The sequence below is a fragment of the Aulostomus chinensis genome, chromosome 16 (genome assembly GCF_037954235.1).
Source record: "Aulostomus chinensis isolate RoL2024-O1b breed Wild chromosome 16, RoL_Achi_v1.0, whole genome shotgun sequence".
Lineage (NCBI taxonomy): Eukaryota > Metazoa > Chordata > Actinopteri > Syngnathiformes > Aulostomidae > Aulostomus > Aulostomus chinensis.
This window is the reverse complement of record NC_141335.1, coordinates 20,387,596-20,407,299: the sequence shown is the minus strand read 5'-3', so window position 1 is coordinate 20,407,299 and position 19,704 is coordinate 20,387,596. Positions and strand designations below refer to the sequence as shown.

Sequence of the window (19,704 nt, the reverse complement as noted above, 5' to 3'; positions counted from 1 at the left end):
GGCTTTTTCCGAGAAATTACACTTGTAATCAATACTGTTGTGTTAAGTGTTTTTACTTTAATGAATTCAACAAAACAGAACCGTGGATTATGCATGTATTGGACTCTTGCACTGAAGTGAGGACTGATATGTGACAGATTGATCCGTTCATGAGTTCCCTGCCTGACCAATCAGTATGTCAGAGTGGCGGCTGATTGATCATAGCTCTGTTACTGTCACTCTGTCAGAAACATCCCCCTCATCCTGCACAGCTTCAATCCTCAGCCCTTGTTCATCCCGTTGCCTCTTTCATAAAATCGGCCCGGCGAACACCGGGATGCAGAAAATGAGAACCCCGTGCTGTAACTTAAGGCCAGCTCAATGCAGTGATGTCTCCCCCCTGCTGCCAGGTGCAGAAACTCTCAAGGCCTCCAAAGCACATTACATGTAAACATGCTTAACTGACCACCTTAAATGACATTACCATCGCTGATTTGACCACAAGTTTGAAGAAGCAGCTGTAGTTCAGGAGACTGAGGATATCTTCACTCTTCTGGGTTCTTTGAAAGATCATGCAAAGTAATTTGGCATTACATCTCTGCATTATGGGTCACAGGTCAACATTGAGTGTTTGTAGAGGGGCAGGGGCCGGGGGGCTGGGATGAGAGGTCGCTGAGGAAGGTGCTGGCTTTGTGCATCAATGGAGGATAATCTCATGACTGTCGAAGGAGGAAGCAGCTGTTTAAAGGAGCTCTCTATTCCAGCTGCTCTCCTTAGAAGAGAGGTTAAAGCAATCTGTCCCACTTCAAAGACCAAAGACAGACAGACAGACCCCCCCACACGCACACACACGCACACACACGCACGCACGCACGCACGCACGCACGCACGCACGCACACACACACACACACACACACACACACTTGCCTTCTGTCTCCAGTCCTTTCAACAGATGGAGGCGATCCACTGTGTCAAACTTAAACACTAAGGAACCCACCCACACCACCATGGTATTCTTGACTATAATAGAACTATTAGGCCAGTAAAAATGTCATTAATGTTTCTCAGACATGCAGATCAGGGTCTTAAACTTGTTTTGCCCAATACAATGCTGGTTGTGAGATTAAACTGGATTCGTTGTGAATCTTTCAGTAATGTACATCTGGGATACTTAGACACCTGCAACAACAGCCCTGTGTTTCACTATTTAATATATTTGAAATCCTGTTTGAGTTTGTAGCTAATAACATACATACAAATACTCTGGATGCCAGTTGGTTGATATATATTAGTCTGCTTAACATATGTCAGTTTATTTTTATGTTTTTAACACAAGTAGCAGATGTTTGCCACATAACAGATTACTGGTGAATTAATTTGAGCTCCTCCGAGTTTTGTTCTATTTTTATTTCTTCTTCACGTATTAGAAGTCCATAAAGTGATTCATCACACACTGTTATTACTGATAATAATCTATTTAGACCTCTGTGATTAAACCTAAATAAAGTGGACAAAGCCCTGTGTTTGTGCAGAGAGAGAGAAATAGAGTATGAGTGGACAATGAGCTAACTATTCATTCTTCATTACCAAAGGCAGGGCAAGGGGCTTTGCTTTGTGCCAGCAGGGGCAGCGGCATTGTCAGAATGCACCATTATTTTCTCGCTGCCATGCAAAGTGAGGCAGCCAGCTGAGGTACAGTGTGCCAGCAAGCTGGCAGGTTCAGCATGAATTGCTTAGTAGTCAAACCACCTCTGTTTCATTCATCAACGTTCATCATGTCCATCCCCAATGCATGACTGTGATCTGCACAAGAGGGGTGGAAGAGGGCATCCAAAACAGGTGAAGACAAATACAACCTCTTGCTTTGCTTCGAGCTATTACACAGAAAAGCTAGTAAATCAGCTGTGACCCTTCCCACCCGATGTGACTGGACACAAGCCAGAGTTATCCACTCCTCTCTCCCTGAGGCTGGCTAATTTAATGCTCCCAAACAAGGATTCATCATTGGCAAACAAAATAGGATGAAGGAGAGGTGAGAGTGGACACGTTATCACCCGCAAAGTTAGCCTATGTGTGAACCACTGGTCAACAGTTGACCCTAGTAAACCCGCCCCGCATCAGGCCTAACACCACGTACCACACACACAAAGTCGAAACCCTTCCTGTGAACCCACTGGGTTGTGAGAGAGCAGACATGGCGTTTTGATGGCAGTGTGTACGTTGTAGGGGGTCTCCTAACCTGCCACGCCCTTGCCAAAAAGGAGCTTGAAGAGGTAAGAGGGCGTGCAAGATAGTGATAATGTGTCCTATTTATCTTGTGCATTATAACATCTGGGAAACTTCTCTAAAAACAATGGCACGCATTGAGGCCTGCCATTCTGGTTTTACCTTCAGAAACCAGCCAAAAGCATTTGTCCCCTAGGAATGGATAATGGACAGGCCACAAATCATTCAGGACAACAGGACGAAGGGGTTTGTGAGTGTGTGCGTGTGAGAGAGAAACTGAATGTATGTGTATGTTTTGTGTGTGAGTGTGTGCGTGTGTGTGTGTGTTCCCCCCTGGTATTTAACTTCTCTGCTGGCCCATTCTGCAGGGCCCCGCAGGACAAATTGCCCTGTATGGTTGTCTTTGAGAGGCAGTGCAGCGCGCAGAGAAAGAGACAGAGCTGAAACACAGGGAACAGGCCTATAAAAATTCATCACTTTGACCCCGGCGACCTCCCACTACTAAGGAGTAACACACACACACACACACACACACACACACACACACACACACACACACACACACACACACACACACACACACACACACACACTTGCCCACCCACCCAAATGCAAACCGAAAGCTGGGAGCAAGTATTCTAAAATTATATCTGACCATTTTAAGGAAAGACTTACATTTTTAGAAACACACACATTGAGTCATGTCCTATGAGACAATCAAAGAACCAGAAATGCAGTAAGCTTTCTGATCTCTCTCACACATGCACACTAAGTGACACAATAGCCATGCAAAAAAGCCTTCTACACAGGAAAAGGCCACCAGATGCTTCATTGTGACTGTGTCTCTGTGTAAAGTAGTGGCAGTAAAAGGAGGGTGGGTTCTCCTGAAGCGTATTAGTCCCAGTAAGAGGGCGACATTGTCTCAGACCGGGCTCTTGACACATTACTGCCACCTGTACAAAGAAAACCTAATGAGAGATTTAATCGGAGATACCTCCCCTGCCACTTTTAGTCAGCACTTTGAAACCAACCGCGGCAGATGTCTGCAAGACTGTTTAACGTACCCGAAGCTCTCAATAAGGCCATACAGGCTCAGATTACTGAATGGCCACCTTAATGTGGCATTCATTTGAATGTTGTTAGCTGCATTTGTAATGTTTCTGAAAAGAGAGCTTTGTGATCTGAAGGAGCAGCATTCGTGTTTTCTTTTTAACACTCAGACTTAAAGAGAACATTTGTCGTGTTAATGAGAAAACAAATTCATGTCTGACTGTGACACGATCTTTGAGGCATGTTTAAATATAGCCAGCAGAAGCGCTATTGATGGAGTATAAACACTTACTAAGCACCTAAAAACATTGCACTCTCATTTAATTTACCGATTCCGCCGTAGCTCTTGCTGAGAATCAATTAAAGGAAACAGATAGTGAGGTAATCTGTTGTTGCTGAGTCAATTACAGGATATCGAAGAGCCAATCAGTGATTGGTGATTAGTGACTGTCCAATAGGAATACAGAGTCCGCAGAGTTCATTACTCTGGTATTCGATAAAGATCAGGATGGAACAATTAATGAACATCTGATTCTATCTCATGCGAGATGTGCTTGCGCTTGGTTAGCACTATCAAGATGAACAGCAAATATGCAAATTCTTTTTCGGTGGACATTTTAAATTTAATCCATCATCCAGCACCGCCTAATACTGATGTTTACGTCTAGACTGTATTGTTTTGTCTTCTCTCTGGAAACCTTTTGGCTTACAAAAGCAGTTGATGGCTTTTTTTAGGCAAGCAGGTGACCAGCTATCTTTCTCATGTGCACTAGGAGGTGAAGACCCCAGTGAGTCATAAAAAACCCTTCTCACACACAAGGAACATTGATTCATTTGGAGCACCACCCTTTAATTTGTTTGCACCATTTCATCTAAATGATGTGCTTGTCCACCAGGGTGAGAGAGAGGTGTAATTCAGCCGAGGAAAGGGGAAAGAGGAAGATACGGGTAGGAGGGGTCTTGACACTCCACCACAGGGCGCTAGGCAACCATATAGTGGGTGGGCTTTGTGATACATTTTACCAATTTTTCATGCCCATCCCTCTTGATGTGACCCCACTCAGGGCCTTTTATGCTCCTGACAGCTCTGCGCAGGAAAACATGCTGCCGCTCTGATAGCATGAAATCGGGAACAAAGACCCCCAGGGAGAGGAGAAGGGGGCCACTGAGGCACACTGTGCTCCGGTCCCGCCTGGCTCTGGACACAAACAGATGTTAGGCCAGCCCCGACTCACTCGGCCCCCCAAAAAGAGGAGGCCCTGTCGGAGAAATGGGCCTGAAATGCATTGTTTTGGGCCTCCTCTAAGACAAAAACAGGAGGCACTCTCTCTGAAAGGACCCGGCAATATGGCCGTCGCAGATAAATCACACAAGGAGGACGGAGAGAAAGGCTCATGAATTCTCAATGTGGCCTATAATGGGCCCTCTTAAATATGATGGGATATTTGTGAGTGGATGTGAATAGAGCCCACTGACTTTTAAAGTCAGTGGGCAGAGCTGTTTAAATGCCCAAAGTGCCAACACGGGGGCTTTACAGCTGAGCTACAAAGAGTCATTCTGCTGCTGCTGACCATAAAAATGCCTACTTGGAAACCTCTGGGCAAAGTTGTTACAGTAATCCAAACAACTGTGGCAATGGCTTCCTGAACATTTGTTTAAATATCATTCATCATCTGTTAGTATGTTTCTTTAGTTTTTTCAGAGGCTTGAACTCACACCAACAAATACCACCAGCTAAAAGGTGCAGCCTGATTTCAATAGGACCTGTGACTGACTTGTTGAGTGGGCAGCCATGTGCAGCCATTCTTAAAGAGACGGCTCCTTTGCATATGCATAGAGCAAACACTAATGATTATAATGCAGAAAATAGCAAAAGAGACGGGGTGTTTGAGCACAACCCCCCCGAGTCAACACATGCTATCTTGGCATCCTCTCCATCCTGCATAAAGAAAAAGACGATTACTGCGCTGAGCTTTCCAAAGCTTGGGATTGCATTAGTCAATAATTGACTGACATACAAGCTGTATACTATCCACCACAGCTTCTCCCACATTTCATCTAAGCTAAATACATTTTCATTATTCCTCCCTTTGATTTCAAATGTCCATTTTGACAAACAGAAGAAAAGATATATTATCAATAAGACTGCAAGAGCAAAAGTTGATTACCCATGAAAAGTAAAGGCAGGGTTTCCCATATATAGACTCTACTTGGGTGGGCTCAGGTAGACAAACTCCTCCTTTACTGATTATGGGATTAAATTTCAAATTTAGAGGTTGTGAGAACCACAGGACAGAATCATTATCAATGAAGACAATGCCCAGTATCACAAGGAAAATGTATAACTTTCTGCGGTATTTTGACACATAATAAGCCTACTGTCTGCTTCAAATCTCCTTGCATGTGTGTTCACACACATTTTCTTTAACATTAATTTACAATGAACTTTCTGTGCTTTTGAGACAAATTTTCTCAACTATAAATTGTCAGAAACACCTGAGAACATATGAAACACCTATGAACACATGAAACACCTGTGAACGCATGAAACACCTGTCAACACATGAAAATTATTAAAATAACAAAAATCCTTGTCAAAATCTATTAAAGTATATTTATATGAGGATTACTAACAGGCTAAGCTGATTGATGCAAAATTCATAAATAAGTGGATAAAGACTGACAAATATAGAACTAAAGATTTTATAGAAAACAGCTATTTATGAATCTGATACCTCATACAATTCCTTAATTCCTTTTACACTATGGGTTTGAAGCATGACGTAATTTGGCAGAATAAAACTAGAGGGCACGACAGAGTATGTGGCTGTCCCGTACAGCAGGAGGGTGTTAAGACTTGATCATATTTGAATGTCTGCATGAAGGTCAGCTCCTTTATTAGTCTGCATGCAGGATCAGTTGCATGCGTCATGTTGCAAAAAATATTTTCTGCATGCACTAGGTGGCGCTCCATAACACACACTTACAGTATATCATGTTTTAAATCGCAAAGAGACACAGTGTCATTTTGACATCAATTAAATGATGTTTGTTCCATCAGGTTTACTTCCTGTAACCACTACTGTAGGCGGTACTACGACAAATTCTGTTTGCAGTCTTAATCAGTTGGGAGTGTCGTGAAACATGTTTTCTGTTCTATGGCAAAATTGTGGCTGCCTTGCCATGAGCTTGCTGTACAACAAAAACACATCCATAATAATGTTCTTCCAGTGTTTCTCGTCAAATCTAAGATGGATCTTGTTGATTCAGTAGAACATAAAAATGTAACAAAAACATGACATTTCCTGTTGCCACCATGTGGCACTACAACTAATCCGCCCTCAAATTTTAACTTGGTATTCCTTTGAAAAGAGAAATATTGAAATCAAGTATTAAAAGAATATGTCTGGGGGTCAAAGTTGTGCTTCAAAGCTTTGTTACTGCTAATATTTAATTTTCCATCCTCTCCTTTGACTTTCTTTAAAATGAATACTAAAATATTTCGGGGTGACGGTATGCCAGCAGCACAGCAAGTTAAAAGACAGATCTCTTCATTGGCTCCAGCTGGAGAAGACAGCACTTGTCAACAATAGAGGGATAAGTTAGGTTACAACCCTGACCGGGGCCAACCCCAGGGGCCTACAAGGCTACCCTCCCTCTCAGGCCCTGTTAGTGCCAGGCTCTGCTCTCATCCTTGGCTTGGCTGATCACGCCATCGCGCTGTTGGCATGGTGTTCCCAGCTGCCAGTCACAACGGCCCCCTCCTCCAAGCACACAATGGCAATAGGATGGCTGGAGCCGGGCTCAAACGGCCTGTTGTTAATGAGCAGGACTAACAGAAGCCACTGCTTGTTCTTCATTTGCCAGCGTTTTAATGATATGGACATCGCTTCCATCAAAGCTGCATTGCTCAAGTTACGCCCTCATAGCTGAACTCTTTTTTCCCCCCTGTCTTCAGCGCCGTATTCATTAGCATCAAAAGCAAACAGAGAATAGAGAGAGAACAGGCGCTGTTGTCTAGAGGGAATAGTCTTCCCTCTATATCCAGATGGGTTATCTGTGATATAATGGGCCCTCATTGTGATAGATTGGACTATTCTAGGCAGATAATATGCCTTTATCGTATTGTAAAGAAACATCATCACTGCAAGCTGCACCTCGAAGGCCATAAACAGGCATGGGTCAAACAGCAGGTGCTAATAACCCTGTTTAAACTTACATAGTGCAGTAAATGGGTGGAGTTAAGTGCAGGAGGACAATTGAGATAGTGTCAGGTTGGTTGTCTTAAACTGATTAAGTATATAACAAACCCTGTAAAGGATTTGCAAATATAATTTTTTCTAGGCCTGGTCGCACAATCATTGAATACAACATTCCTAGTACTTCCTCAGTAAATATGGCTTTCTTAATTGCTTGTACTGGATTTTGAACTAAATAAAAAGATAAACTTAATACTACTTGCAGTACTGTAATATAATAACCAACATAAATAATTTAATAAGGATCCCCTTTCAGTCTGAATATATGAGAGCTGGTGTGTGACTGTGTAAATGCATGAGGGTATCAGAAAAGCTGAGGGAAGCCAAGTCCCTAGCGTCAGGGGTTCCATAGAACAGAGGCCCAATCAGTGCTGGCCCGCTGGTTAATGGATGGATGGCCCCCAAAATTAATTAGCCTGACTAATGTAGTGTACACTTAATTACACTGGCCGCCTTTTGATTTATAGCTGGCAAGATACACACATGCTAGTCAAAGTCGGGCTAAAAAGGGAAAATTGTTTACCCTTTACTGGTGCAAATTATTTACCCAGACTAGGTTCAGCAGACAGGACAACGGCCATCAACTATGTAATTAACTCATGTTGGTTGCAACTAAAGGGGCAACACTGAAACTGTAGGTCTGCAATCTGCAATTCTGCCCATGACTTCTACTCTGACGCTTACCGTACCAATTATAAATAAAAGGGTTTTACACATTGGATCAAAGCAATAGCATTTAGCATGTATGAGTAAAAGAATGTATTTGCACAACAACAGGAAGGCTGCATGTACAAATACAGCAATAATCCCTTCCATGAAACATGGAATTCATCAAGATTTATCTTGGACATATGAATTCTCCCAAAAAGTGGCTTGTAGATCTCCACTGTCACGAGCGTGTGCCTTGAGTAACTTCACAGTGTGAAAAATGAATGATCTATCATGCTGGTCTGTCATTACTGAGCATTTTACAGCATTCATTAGGAGAGAGGATAGTCAAGGGCCCCACCTTTAATTTCATGCTGCTCAAGCGAGAGAAAGGACACAGGACAAAGGACAGAAGATTGATGCCTGGTCCAGCCCTCTGCAATTCAAGCAGACGCAGACAGGGGGTGCTAATTCAAAACTCTGCAGTCTGTTGGAGGCCAGCTAGCCTAATGAAATCTATCCATGTAGCAGCAGATCAGGCCCAATTAAAACAGCACCAAGCCATGTCACAGGGACAGTAGATCAAGTCAGCAATTAACCTTCCCGCTGGCCTCTATCAATCCTTAAATTAGAGCAGGCTGGCCAGCGGCACACAATCTCTGCAGATATTAAATTTACATTCTATTAAGTTTAATTAGGAGGGATTTTAAATATACTAGGAGACCAGGCACGAAGCCCTGAGCCTGTCATCGACACAGCTGATTCACGACCACTGGCCACCTCGAGGGACAACCACACACACACACACACACTACAGTACATGGTATACCGCACTGACAAGGATCCATATAAAACGTCTGTTTGTTTGTCTGAATGGGTCAACAAGGGTTAAATGACCTGCCTTCATGACACTGTTAAGCTTTGATAAGGAAGTGTAAACATGCGAGGTTATTATGGGACTGCTGTCTTAACCTCACTGCTGCTACAGTTCAAACATAATACATAGTGATGCCCCATAAGGGTCATCTCATGTCAGACTCGGCTGAATATTTAACTAGTGTCACCTGCTCTGAAACATTCACCATCCCGCTCCACCTGAACTTTTGATTACCTCCACTCATAACAATTTTGTCTGAGGATGTGAACTGGTTTAAAAACAAACAAAAAACTGTAACTGGAAGTGATGTTGATGAAAAGAAAAAAAGACGATGGTAAATGCTGATTCCAGATGCTGCAACTGCAAATTTCAGAAAGTAGTGCTGCACCAGCACATACATTTTAATCAAAATTGCAGCATGGCTGATGTAATATTCCAATTGCAGGAAGGTGCATGTTTTCTTAATAGCTTATTATGTGTAAAAATACCATTTAAGATGAATATTGTAGTGATCCAGAGATGTCCTAGCCTACACAATAATGTAAAAACTCCACTGATCAAGAACTAGGGGTGTAAATTCTATGCAATTAACCAGAGCCAGTATTGTAAAATTCAACTTTTTGGGAATATTATGTCTTCTTTGTTAACTTTATTGACATACAAATGTGAATCAAACATATGTTGGCATTGTTATGTAGCCGATTGTATGTCAAACTTGCTTATTCATGCATGCCTCACTGGAATGTAAACATGACGGGTTCAAGGAAATAATGCTGGAGAGCAAAACCAGCTACCAGCTCCACTGCATTTAAGCAGCCTTCCCAGGAGTGTAATTCAGTATAATCCCTTCCAGGTCCGACTTTACAGGTTTGCACTCAGCACACAGGTGACCTCTAGGATGCCAAATGCCTAACAGGTATTTGTGACCTCAAAAACTGCAATATTAGGTCTGAGTTACTTAGTGTTAGGATTTGATTTGATTATCAACCGTCTCCAGTCTGGGGCGACGTAAGCTGCATTCTATGCCAAATTGAAAAGAAATCCCAGGTGGCACATCAACAAGTACACGGCAAAGTATCTGATCGCCATACTCATGTCCAAAACCCTTCCTGCTCATTTCATCAGCATCGATGCAAAGCGCGATCAAGCCAAAGCGTGATCAGACTCATGGGAGAGGAGGGTTGGTGGGGACTGGACCACCTCCAGGCTGCTCAGCCCTAACATTAGTCTCCACGTGGCTGTGTCCTTTGTCTGCCAGTCAAAGGGCCGCTGAATGGAGGTCAATTGAAACCAATTCCCTCTGTCGGACACAATTAATGGGGTTGCCCAGGCTGGACGGGACGGGGGGGCTGCCGTAGGCCTTTGGTTACTGATCCTGCCGCACAAGCATGCCTGGAATTTGCCACCTGGAATTTGCCCTGTGACAATAACAAACCCACCCCTTTCCAAGCCCACCTCCTTTTCTGTACACACATGGATACATCCTAAAATCCCCCCCTGTCCCATTCACCCACCCACAAGGGAGGATGGGTACCAGGGGAGTGGCTAATAGTTGTCCACAGTCCAGTCAACCACAATGAACCAGAGATGGGGAAGAAGAGAAGTGGTGTAGCGTGCAGCTGTAGAGAAATGTACTGGAGTATTTTCTGACCCAGTGATTCTCAAAGCGGGGCCTGAAGATACACATGAGTGCTCCAGGGTTGTCTTGGGTGTTCAACAAATCGGAAATCAAGGAGCATAATTTTGCAATTATCTCATCCACCTGCACAGCTATTTCCTATCAAGTGGATGTTAAGAAAGAATAGTGAGACAGGAGAGAAATGAGACTCATAGACAGTGAGAATGAGAGCCAGCCTCTCTGTGCCTGAATCAATCTTCAGATAAGTATGGACCATCGATCCACCACCAGCCCATCTACAGTTAAACACTTCGCTGGATGTGCACTAATTGTCCTGTTGACATTAATTGTCATTAAAGGGCTTAAAACGGCCTCCCAGCAGTGAGTTACAACCCGCACCAAGGTTGCAACCCATTTGTTTATCGGTGACATCACAGCTCACCCTGTCACAACACACGCCTGTAAAATCACAGACAGCACTGCCCCTTTAACGACAGGTAGATGACATCATCAGCCTTTTTGGTCACCCACTCTAAATTGTCGGTAGGTTTGAGGAACCGTTAACTTCGACGGAAAATATCTGTGTGGTGTGTGGTTGTGTGTGTGTGTGTGTGTGTGTGTGTCCTTTAGCCCTCAACTTCCTGAGTGTAAAAAGCCCCCTGCCTTACTACCATACCCCTTACAACAGGGTGAATCAATCAGATTCATTTGGCCTAACAAATTGGTTTGTGCGTGTGTGTGTGTGTGCGCGCGTGTGTGTGTGTGTGTGTGTGTGTGTGTGTGTGTGTGTGTGTGTGTGTGCATTCACTCTGGATGTGAATGGGGGCCAAGGTGCATAAGAAAAGAGCTGTGTCGAGGGGAGGGGGGGCAGAGATGGACACATGGATGCAAGCCTAACACATCCCTGGAAAAGGGGTCGTGACCCCTACTGCACTCAAACAGCATTTCAGAGTGGTAGAGACATGGAGTGGGTGAGCGCTTACCTACCACAGAGCAGCGAGGACAAGACAGAAAACATGAGGAGAGAGTTATCTAGATTAGGCACACAGGACAATTAAATCCTCTGACTTTGTTTGATTGGATGCGTTCTTTTTAGTTTAATGTATCCATACTGCCGATTTTTCACTGAATTCACATTTTATCCTATGAACCCCAGTAATATTTTCAATATGCAAGTGTGTAGGAGAGAGAGTCTTCATCACACATCACAACAATGCTGATAAGATAGAAAGCTGTCTATCAGTGAATAAGTATCACTGTGGCAACCTAAATGTGCACCAGGTGACATTTAATTGCAATCGTCAACTTCTCAATGGTCCCAGTGTTTGCACATCTGCTGTTGTGGATCTTGTACTTGGATTTATTATCTCTAAAGCAACAAATGTTCACATGATCTGTGAGTTAATGTAACACAATTACCAAACCTAAATCAAATGTCCTGCACAAACTTTGAGGTGATCAATCAATGCCCCCTGATGTATTGCAAAGTAAAAACATGTGACGTTTATTCCACTTGCCTGGCCATTCTGGTGGGTTACTGCCCCCCTAGTGGCCGGATGGCTGAATTACAAAAGGGTTCTTCTTGTGTGCCACACAGAGTGAAGTCCTTCCTAAGTCATTTAAGCAAAACCCCTCCATTCAGAAAGCTTTCCCTCCTCTTCCTTTCTCCCATGAATGGAGCTCTGGTTGAAATGAACAATGCCCACACCTTGAACAGGCCCACTGATTCGAGGGCCATTGTGCTGAAGAGGAGGGAGAGGATCGACCAACAAGTAGCTCTCCCACTCTGTTATCATAGGACACCACTGTCTGTGGTGGGCCTTTATGACTTGTTATGCCACTAAACCCCCATCTCCTCATAGAGAATACTGAATGACTGCACTACCTTGGCTCTCATTGGCCTCATTTGCACCAAGAGAAGGGGGGGGGGGGGTGACAGAGGGAGGGAGCAGGAGAGGAAGGGAGAGAGAAAGAGCAATGAATGGCACCATAACATAACAATGCACTTGCAGGCTCAGTTGGCAAACACAGCTGGGACAGCCACAGCGACGCGTTTAATGAGTCATAACTCTAAAGAGACAGTGGGCTACTAAAACCACTTTTACTATATTGCTCTCTCTCTCTCTTTCTCAGACACACACACACTACAGTACATCATGACAGTACATAACCTTGCATGTATAAAGTGTGTTATTGCACAACTTTGCAGACATTAAGTGATCTACAAAATAAGCATGTTGAACACTAACTCATTCAGTACAACGTAAACACACACTCACCTCAATAACCTGTTTCGAATCCAATCTGAAGTTGAAATCCCCAAAGATGAAATATGGCACCCTCTCAAACCGCTGGTCAGTGATCCTGCAAAACATGACAAACGCCTGTCAGTCAGAATGTGCTGAACCACTATCGCGACCTGTTGCAGCCAGCCTGAATGCACCAGACATTGAGTCCAAATTGTCCCAAATTGGAATAAAAACTATTTTGAAAACCATCAACTGGAAAAATTCATCATTAGTGGTTTCACAGCTGTTAAAGTTCCACTGATGATTTCTTTGACCTCAAGGTATTTAGTTCATGAGGGTCACAGCACCACCTGGTGGCTGGAACACTGATGAAAAGATTTCATAGATGGAGGAAACCTATTTTTGTTGTTGATGTTAAGCTTTTCTGTTCTGATTTGAACTTTCAGCAGATAGAGGAAATAGCCATGTCATCCAAAATAAAGAGGTTTAGGCAGACATTAACCATCAATAACTATTCATTACTTCCCAGTGATAATCGATCCTCTAAAATTCACTAATTTGATATTATACAGTATTTGCACCTGTTTGGAATTGCAGTTCTGTGACTATGAAGTCTGGAAAATAAAAAAAAAAACTATAAGATGTTTGAAGAAAAACAAGACAGATTTATATTATTTTTATTGCATATATTCTATCTTCCTTGTCAAAACCAAGTGCCTACATTACCCACAATGCAGTTCAGCACATGCTAGTCATGTAATGGTACAGAGATGAGCAGTCTTAATACACAAATTTTGACTGGCTGATATTTATGTCAAAATAAAGGGATAATTGAAAGAGCTGGGAGACCATCTTTCCCATAATGTCATCAGACTGTTCTGCCAGGCTTCTTCCAGCTGGTAGAGTGCCGGAGGATGAAATACACATGCTTTCATTTTAAATGATTAATTCTCAGCTGACACCACAATTTAATTACTAAATCTTGATCATTTCCTTTGATAATCTGCTTTGATGGCACTGTAAGTCAGTTTTGAAGAAAATTCACTTTGATGAATGATCAAAAAAAGAGGGTGAACTGACCCTAACCATGGAGAGATGCACCCTGCATATAATGGCTGTGTTGTTGGTGCTGCTCTCAGTAATGGCATGATGGCAGCTGCCTCGGACAGATAAGATCAACTGCCTCTGTAGAATCTTGTAGGTTCAGACCACTAACAGACTTGTATATCACGAGTGTTGCACTCATCCATTCTGCAACATATTCTGCTGCTTCCCTCAGAATTACAGTCTATGACATTTATCAGATGGTTGATTTTAGCAGCTGATATCAGCCTTTCTCAGATTCATCACTGTCTGTGAGCACGTGTATGTTGGTCAGTTGGTGCTGATATGAAAACCTTTCGGATCAAATATTAGAAAGCAGAGCCGAGGCAAACTTTTGTCACCTGGCATTTCCATATACAGGCCCAAATTAAAGCTGCAAGCAGTGATGAGCAGCCCCTCGCACCTCTGCACCTATAGGTGTGTGTGGCTGGTTCATACAACAACAGGGATGTAAAACTTGATATTTGGATTTTGTATGAAGGAGCAGACAAATGCATCACTTTGGTGCATCCACTAGGTGGTTCTAGAAAACACACACATCCTATACTTGATGTTGCTGAACATAACGTGAGGACTAATTTTGATGCAAATCCAATGATGCTTGTGACAACTGGCTGACTTCATGTCACTGCTGGGTGGCGCTATAACTATGATGTTAAGTCAGTTTGGAGATGTATTCAGGCCGAGACTTTCATCAACTATGAGTTTTGAAAAAGATCTGAGTATGAAAAGTCCAGTTACGACTGTTTCAAGTCTTTTGATGGATGTCAAGACGCCTCTCCACAGTAACACAGCTAACCAAAAATGCACAGTCACCCCAGAGGCCCACATCAAGGTGTCTCGAACTACACACAGGAAGTCGTATCCTCATCCTAACACCACGATTAACACCCTTGCCTGCCCAGTGCACAACATGTATGGGGGTATGTAGGAAATATTAAAAACTTTAAATTAACAAAATTAAGGAAATTGACGATGCACCATGGCTGCCACAGGAATGAATATTTCAGAATACACCATCTTGTTGAACAATTGACTAAAATGGAGGGATGGGATATGCGCCAAAGAAGGAGAACCAATCACATTTTGGAGCAGATCCGAATCAATAAGAGTTGAATTGACAGAATGTTCAGAGGATAGAGTGGACAAAGAAACAGCAGCTCTGTTTAACTCATCCTAACAACCACCATGTTTACTCATCTAAATGTGTTTATTTTGCGAGTTTGCAAGAAGATATGTCTTATTTGGCACAAAACACTTCACTATGACCAGGGTCCGGATTTTCAGGTGGCTTAGAAGCCACCCTGCTGATAAAGATCAGCTAGATCAGACTGCTTCTCCGATGTTGGTGGTGTCACTTGAGTGATATTTCTGTTAATCCAACTTCTATTTGAACTCGTGTTATTGTTACAACACATTGATTCATCATGTATTACTTGTATTACAAACACATAGTGACTCTTGTCTCTGGACATTTTCATTAATTTCTCAGGAAATATTACATGGACCTTGGCGGGGTCTGCCCTCCCTAGTTGCCCCTCTAGTATTACTAATATTTTTAATGCACTGACTGCTTTTTAAACCAGAGTAACAAGTTGCAAGATTCATAGAGTATATATCCTCTCTTTCATGGACTACTTCCAAATCTCCAGAACCTTGCCACAGTGACAGCATCCCAGTGTCTTTAAAAATATTCACCTAAGCGACATATAATTAACTCCGATGCCTCATCACCTACTTGAAAGTGGCTCTTCTATAGAGCCCGGATAGGAAATTAAGGTGGACGTAGGGAAGCCTCTTGTGTAATTAATGATTCAGGATGCTTGGCTCGCTATCTCTACTAATCATGTGGATAAATCTCACCGTGGACTTCCCAGGCCCAGATAACAATATATTTATAGGGCTCTAAAGACAGAAGGCTCCTCTTGGTGGTGGGTCTTGGTTCTGGCGGGCTGTCGTAAAGCACGGTCACCTCCCCTCTATGAGCGCAAGAGAGTGAAGGGCAGAGAGGCGAGGGGGACGGGACACAGGACACAGCTATTATATTAAGCAGAGACTGTAACGTTGACATCCTTTTACATTGAAGAGAAATGAGAAACCTGATGAGCAACCTTCTTTAAAACAACCATGCAACATTTGCATGGTTGTGACTTGGGTTTTCCATGAATACTTTTTATGGATATCAACTGCAATATATGGGAAATAGTGGAGCCACTGGTGTTCAAAGGTGTATGTCCAAGCTTGTGACAGCTCTGCACGTGTCTTATATGGTTTAATGTAGTTTGTGCGTCACTTTATTTTGCTATACACCTCTCACTGTCTTTCATAGAGTTTGAACTGAAATAATTGGAATCATCTGGAAATTTGGGGGTAATTTATACGAACTGATATTACCTTGTCATATACAGACACAAATATAAACATTGTGTGCTCTTAAAGGAGAAATAAATTTGTTTTTAACTTGATCATGGATTTTATTTTATATCAACTTTGATTAAAACATATTCTCTATAATCCATATTCTGAAAGAATTAGCGAGTGCACGGTTAATGCAGTCAGTAATAATTGCTACAAAATGTCCAGTTAGTTCTTGTTTTTCCATCAATTCTCATTTATTCAAATTAATTCTATATGGAGTATTCCCATACATCATGAAAAAGCTAAATCTAACAACATTTTATTCCACCAATTCCCATGGAACGTTTACATCTCTTTTGCAAAGAAACAACAAAAAAAAAAAAGGTAGAAAACCTTGACCTTAACCTTCCATGGAAAATCTTAGAAACTTTGCAATCCTTTGCAGCCGTAGATGTTAGTAGGGTAAAAGATGTTGGTGATTAATTTACACTCATCAATGAACTGAATGGGTCATTGTTTAAATACCTCAGATGAAGTCTGTGGTTCAGAATAGCTTCAGGTAATTTCATGGTTTTTCTTCTACGGAGGGCATCAGTAAATACAGAGCTCCAGCACTGAATTTTAAAGTGGAAAGCTTGTCTTGATGATGTAGAAGTCCTGTGTCCTCGATGCAGTTTGTTAGCTCTGTATGTCTAACAATTGCATTTACTTTTCAAAAATCCTATGGGTGATGTTGATTTGTGAAGATTATGAACAAAACAAGTAATTCTAATAAACTTTTGCTTGCTAAAGAAATTTTAGCAACAATAACAAATCAAAGGTAAAAATCCAGCTGGCTTTTGGTTGAGGGAGCCCATGACAAAGCTAACTTCAGGGTTAGCCTGCAAAAATATGCCCATCCCTGCACCTCTCTATGCCCTCTGATTTGATTTGATTAGATAATTTGGCAGTAGCTGTAAGCATTATTGACAGAGGGTGTTGGTGTTATGTGCTACTATTAAGAAACTGACAAGTGCATGATGAGTTTTATATGTTGAAGGATTATAAAAGTACAAGTAAGCAGTTTATAGGATTTAGACCTCTTAAGGCCCTTGGAAACCCTAAAAACACGCACACATACATGCACACACACTGTACCAAAATCAGACATTCATATTTTATCAATGAATGTCTCAAATGTCTCATTTCCATGTATCAATCAGTGGAGAAACCCCATCTCATCTCCCTGAGAACTCTGCCCCTTCACATCAAACACTGGAGCCAATATCTCCCCAAAATGTAGGAAAACTTGACTCACATTTTCAAAATGACACAGCAACAGGACTTCTTCTCTGTGACACCCACACAGATTGTCTCAAATCCAGAGTAATTTGAATAGTGCTGCAGGCCTTCAAGCTAAAGGGTGAACTCCAGCTACAACCTGACAACAGTTACATTCCTTTAGAAAACAGTCAAATAAATTGTGTTGGAATTCACAAATTTTCACTATAAAGAGTGTGTGTAAGCTAATTAACACACTCAAACTGGAGCTGATGTCATTAATGACCAAACATCCCGTTACTAAGGGACTCGGCTCTATTCAAACAGGGTTAGCAGACATTTTATGCGACAGACCAAATAGGGGGCAGTAAAAAGGCTGTACGCAGGCGTATCGACAGTTGTTGCATGCGTGGGAATGCCTGTATTCCATGTGAGTTAATCCCATCCATGGCTCTGGGAGTCAAGAATACAAAGCATTTGTAGTGATCAGCACATAAACAGATCACATGAGTAAAAGATATAAAAAGATCAGGAGAGGGTGGAAAGCAAGAGAGAGAAACAACATGTGGGTTCCTCCACAGCCTGGACGTCTTTCTCTTCCATGTCCTGGAGCTTTATCCTGCTAACAGCCATGTCTAATACCCACAGCTGGGCTGTTTTGTCCGCCGCTCTAAGGTATCAGCCACAGGTCAGAAGGTAACACTCTGTTTACACGATCATTTCCTAAAGCACTCATGCTGACCCGCTGGTGTGAAAGTTGACTTTTTTCTTGGCCTTTGTGCGGTGAGGGGGGGCAAAGAATTGCAACATTAGCTACAGCTACTGGGCGTGAAAGGGCCCTGAGGGTGGGGGGTCCATGCTTCAGGGGGGCCCCCCTTGCTGACCCTCACCCTCAGCGGGGGCTCCATTAGCCTCGTCATCACAGTTCATTCAGGCAAACTGTAACAGTGTCAGTGACATTCTCCCACAAAGACACACTCCTTTACACAGTCTATAAACATGCTTTCTCCTAGCCAATTCATCGCACAGTGACACCCCTGAAAGAGCCTCTTCACAGGGGCCGTTCTCACTGAGGTTTGGGCTGGGGCCTTCGTCGGGCACTCCTAGGGGCCACACAAAGACAGGGGTCAGACACTAATTTATAACATGGCCCCCAACTCTGCTCCCAGGCTCCTTAAACCACCACTATTCTCTAGTTAGGATTCTTCTTCTCTCTCACACACAAACATGTCGTCATAGGGGCAAGCAAAAAAAACAAGCATGTACCCAAGCCTCTTAGAACACTACCGTATACACACACAGACACACACATACACATATAAACACATATATACCTCAGCAGATTTGAATTCTTTTTCTCTTGCTGTAGCCACAATCCCTCACTGACTCCTCGCCAGATAATAAACTGTGATTGACAGCTAAACTGAGCTGTAATAGACAGTCTGGATAGGATTATAAGGGTGCAACCGGAGGCCATGTCATGATTATATTGACAAGATGACTTACCATAAGTTGGCCAGTCAGATTCAACTTTGCACACAATAGCTGGGTTGAGCGCAGTCGTCTATTGTAAGTAAATGTTGAGAATTTGGTCGAATGTTAACATTGTGAAGAATGTGCTGGGGGACGTCTCCCTGAATAGGTCAGGGGTGGCCCCTGACAGGGCCTTTGACACTGCAGGACAGCCTTCCCCACGTCCCTATGTTAGCCCCGGCTCCTCTGCAACGCCTACCCCACCAAAAACACCACATAGGAGAGAGAGGGTGCTAGGGGTGTGGGGGGTTGATGATGCAGCGGTCACACAGAGGTTAAGAAATAAGTCAACACTAGATGGGGAAGACACCTTTGAGTAAAAGTGGAGAACGTTTTTGAGAAAAGACCTCAAAATCCCCAGGGGTCAGAGAAACCTGGAACTCATGCTGCCACTCTCAGAGAGCAAAGACATAAAAACAATGTGAAATGATTACAGACAAATCCATGAATAAAGTGTCTGGATATATTCTATAAAAGGAACATGCAGCATTTCCCGAGGTATTAATGAAAATGCTGTGCATATCTGGCAATAATTCCACCGG

General features: G+C 42.8%; 1 protein-coding gene across 1 annotated transcript in view; it reads right to left on the bottom strand.

Annotated features, from left to right (window-relative positions):
• Nucleotides 1-19,704, bottom strand: part of inpp5a (inositol polyphosphate-5-phosphatase A) — a 148,776-nt gene that overhangs the window by 30,318 nt on the left and 98,754 nt on the right. Inside the window, 1 exon segment of the mRNA XM_086180960.1 lies at nt 12,938-13,022. Within this exon segment, the coding sequence (XP_086037086.1) occupies nt 12,938-13,022 (85 nt within the window).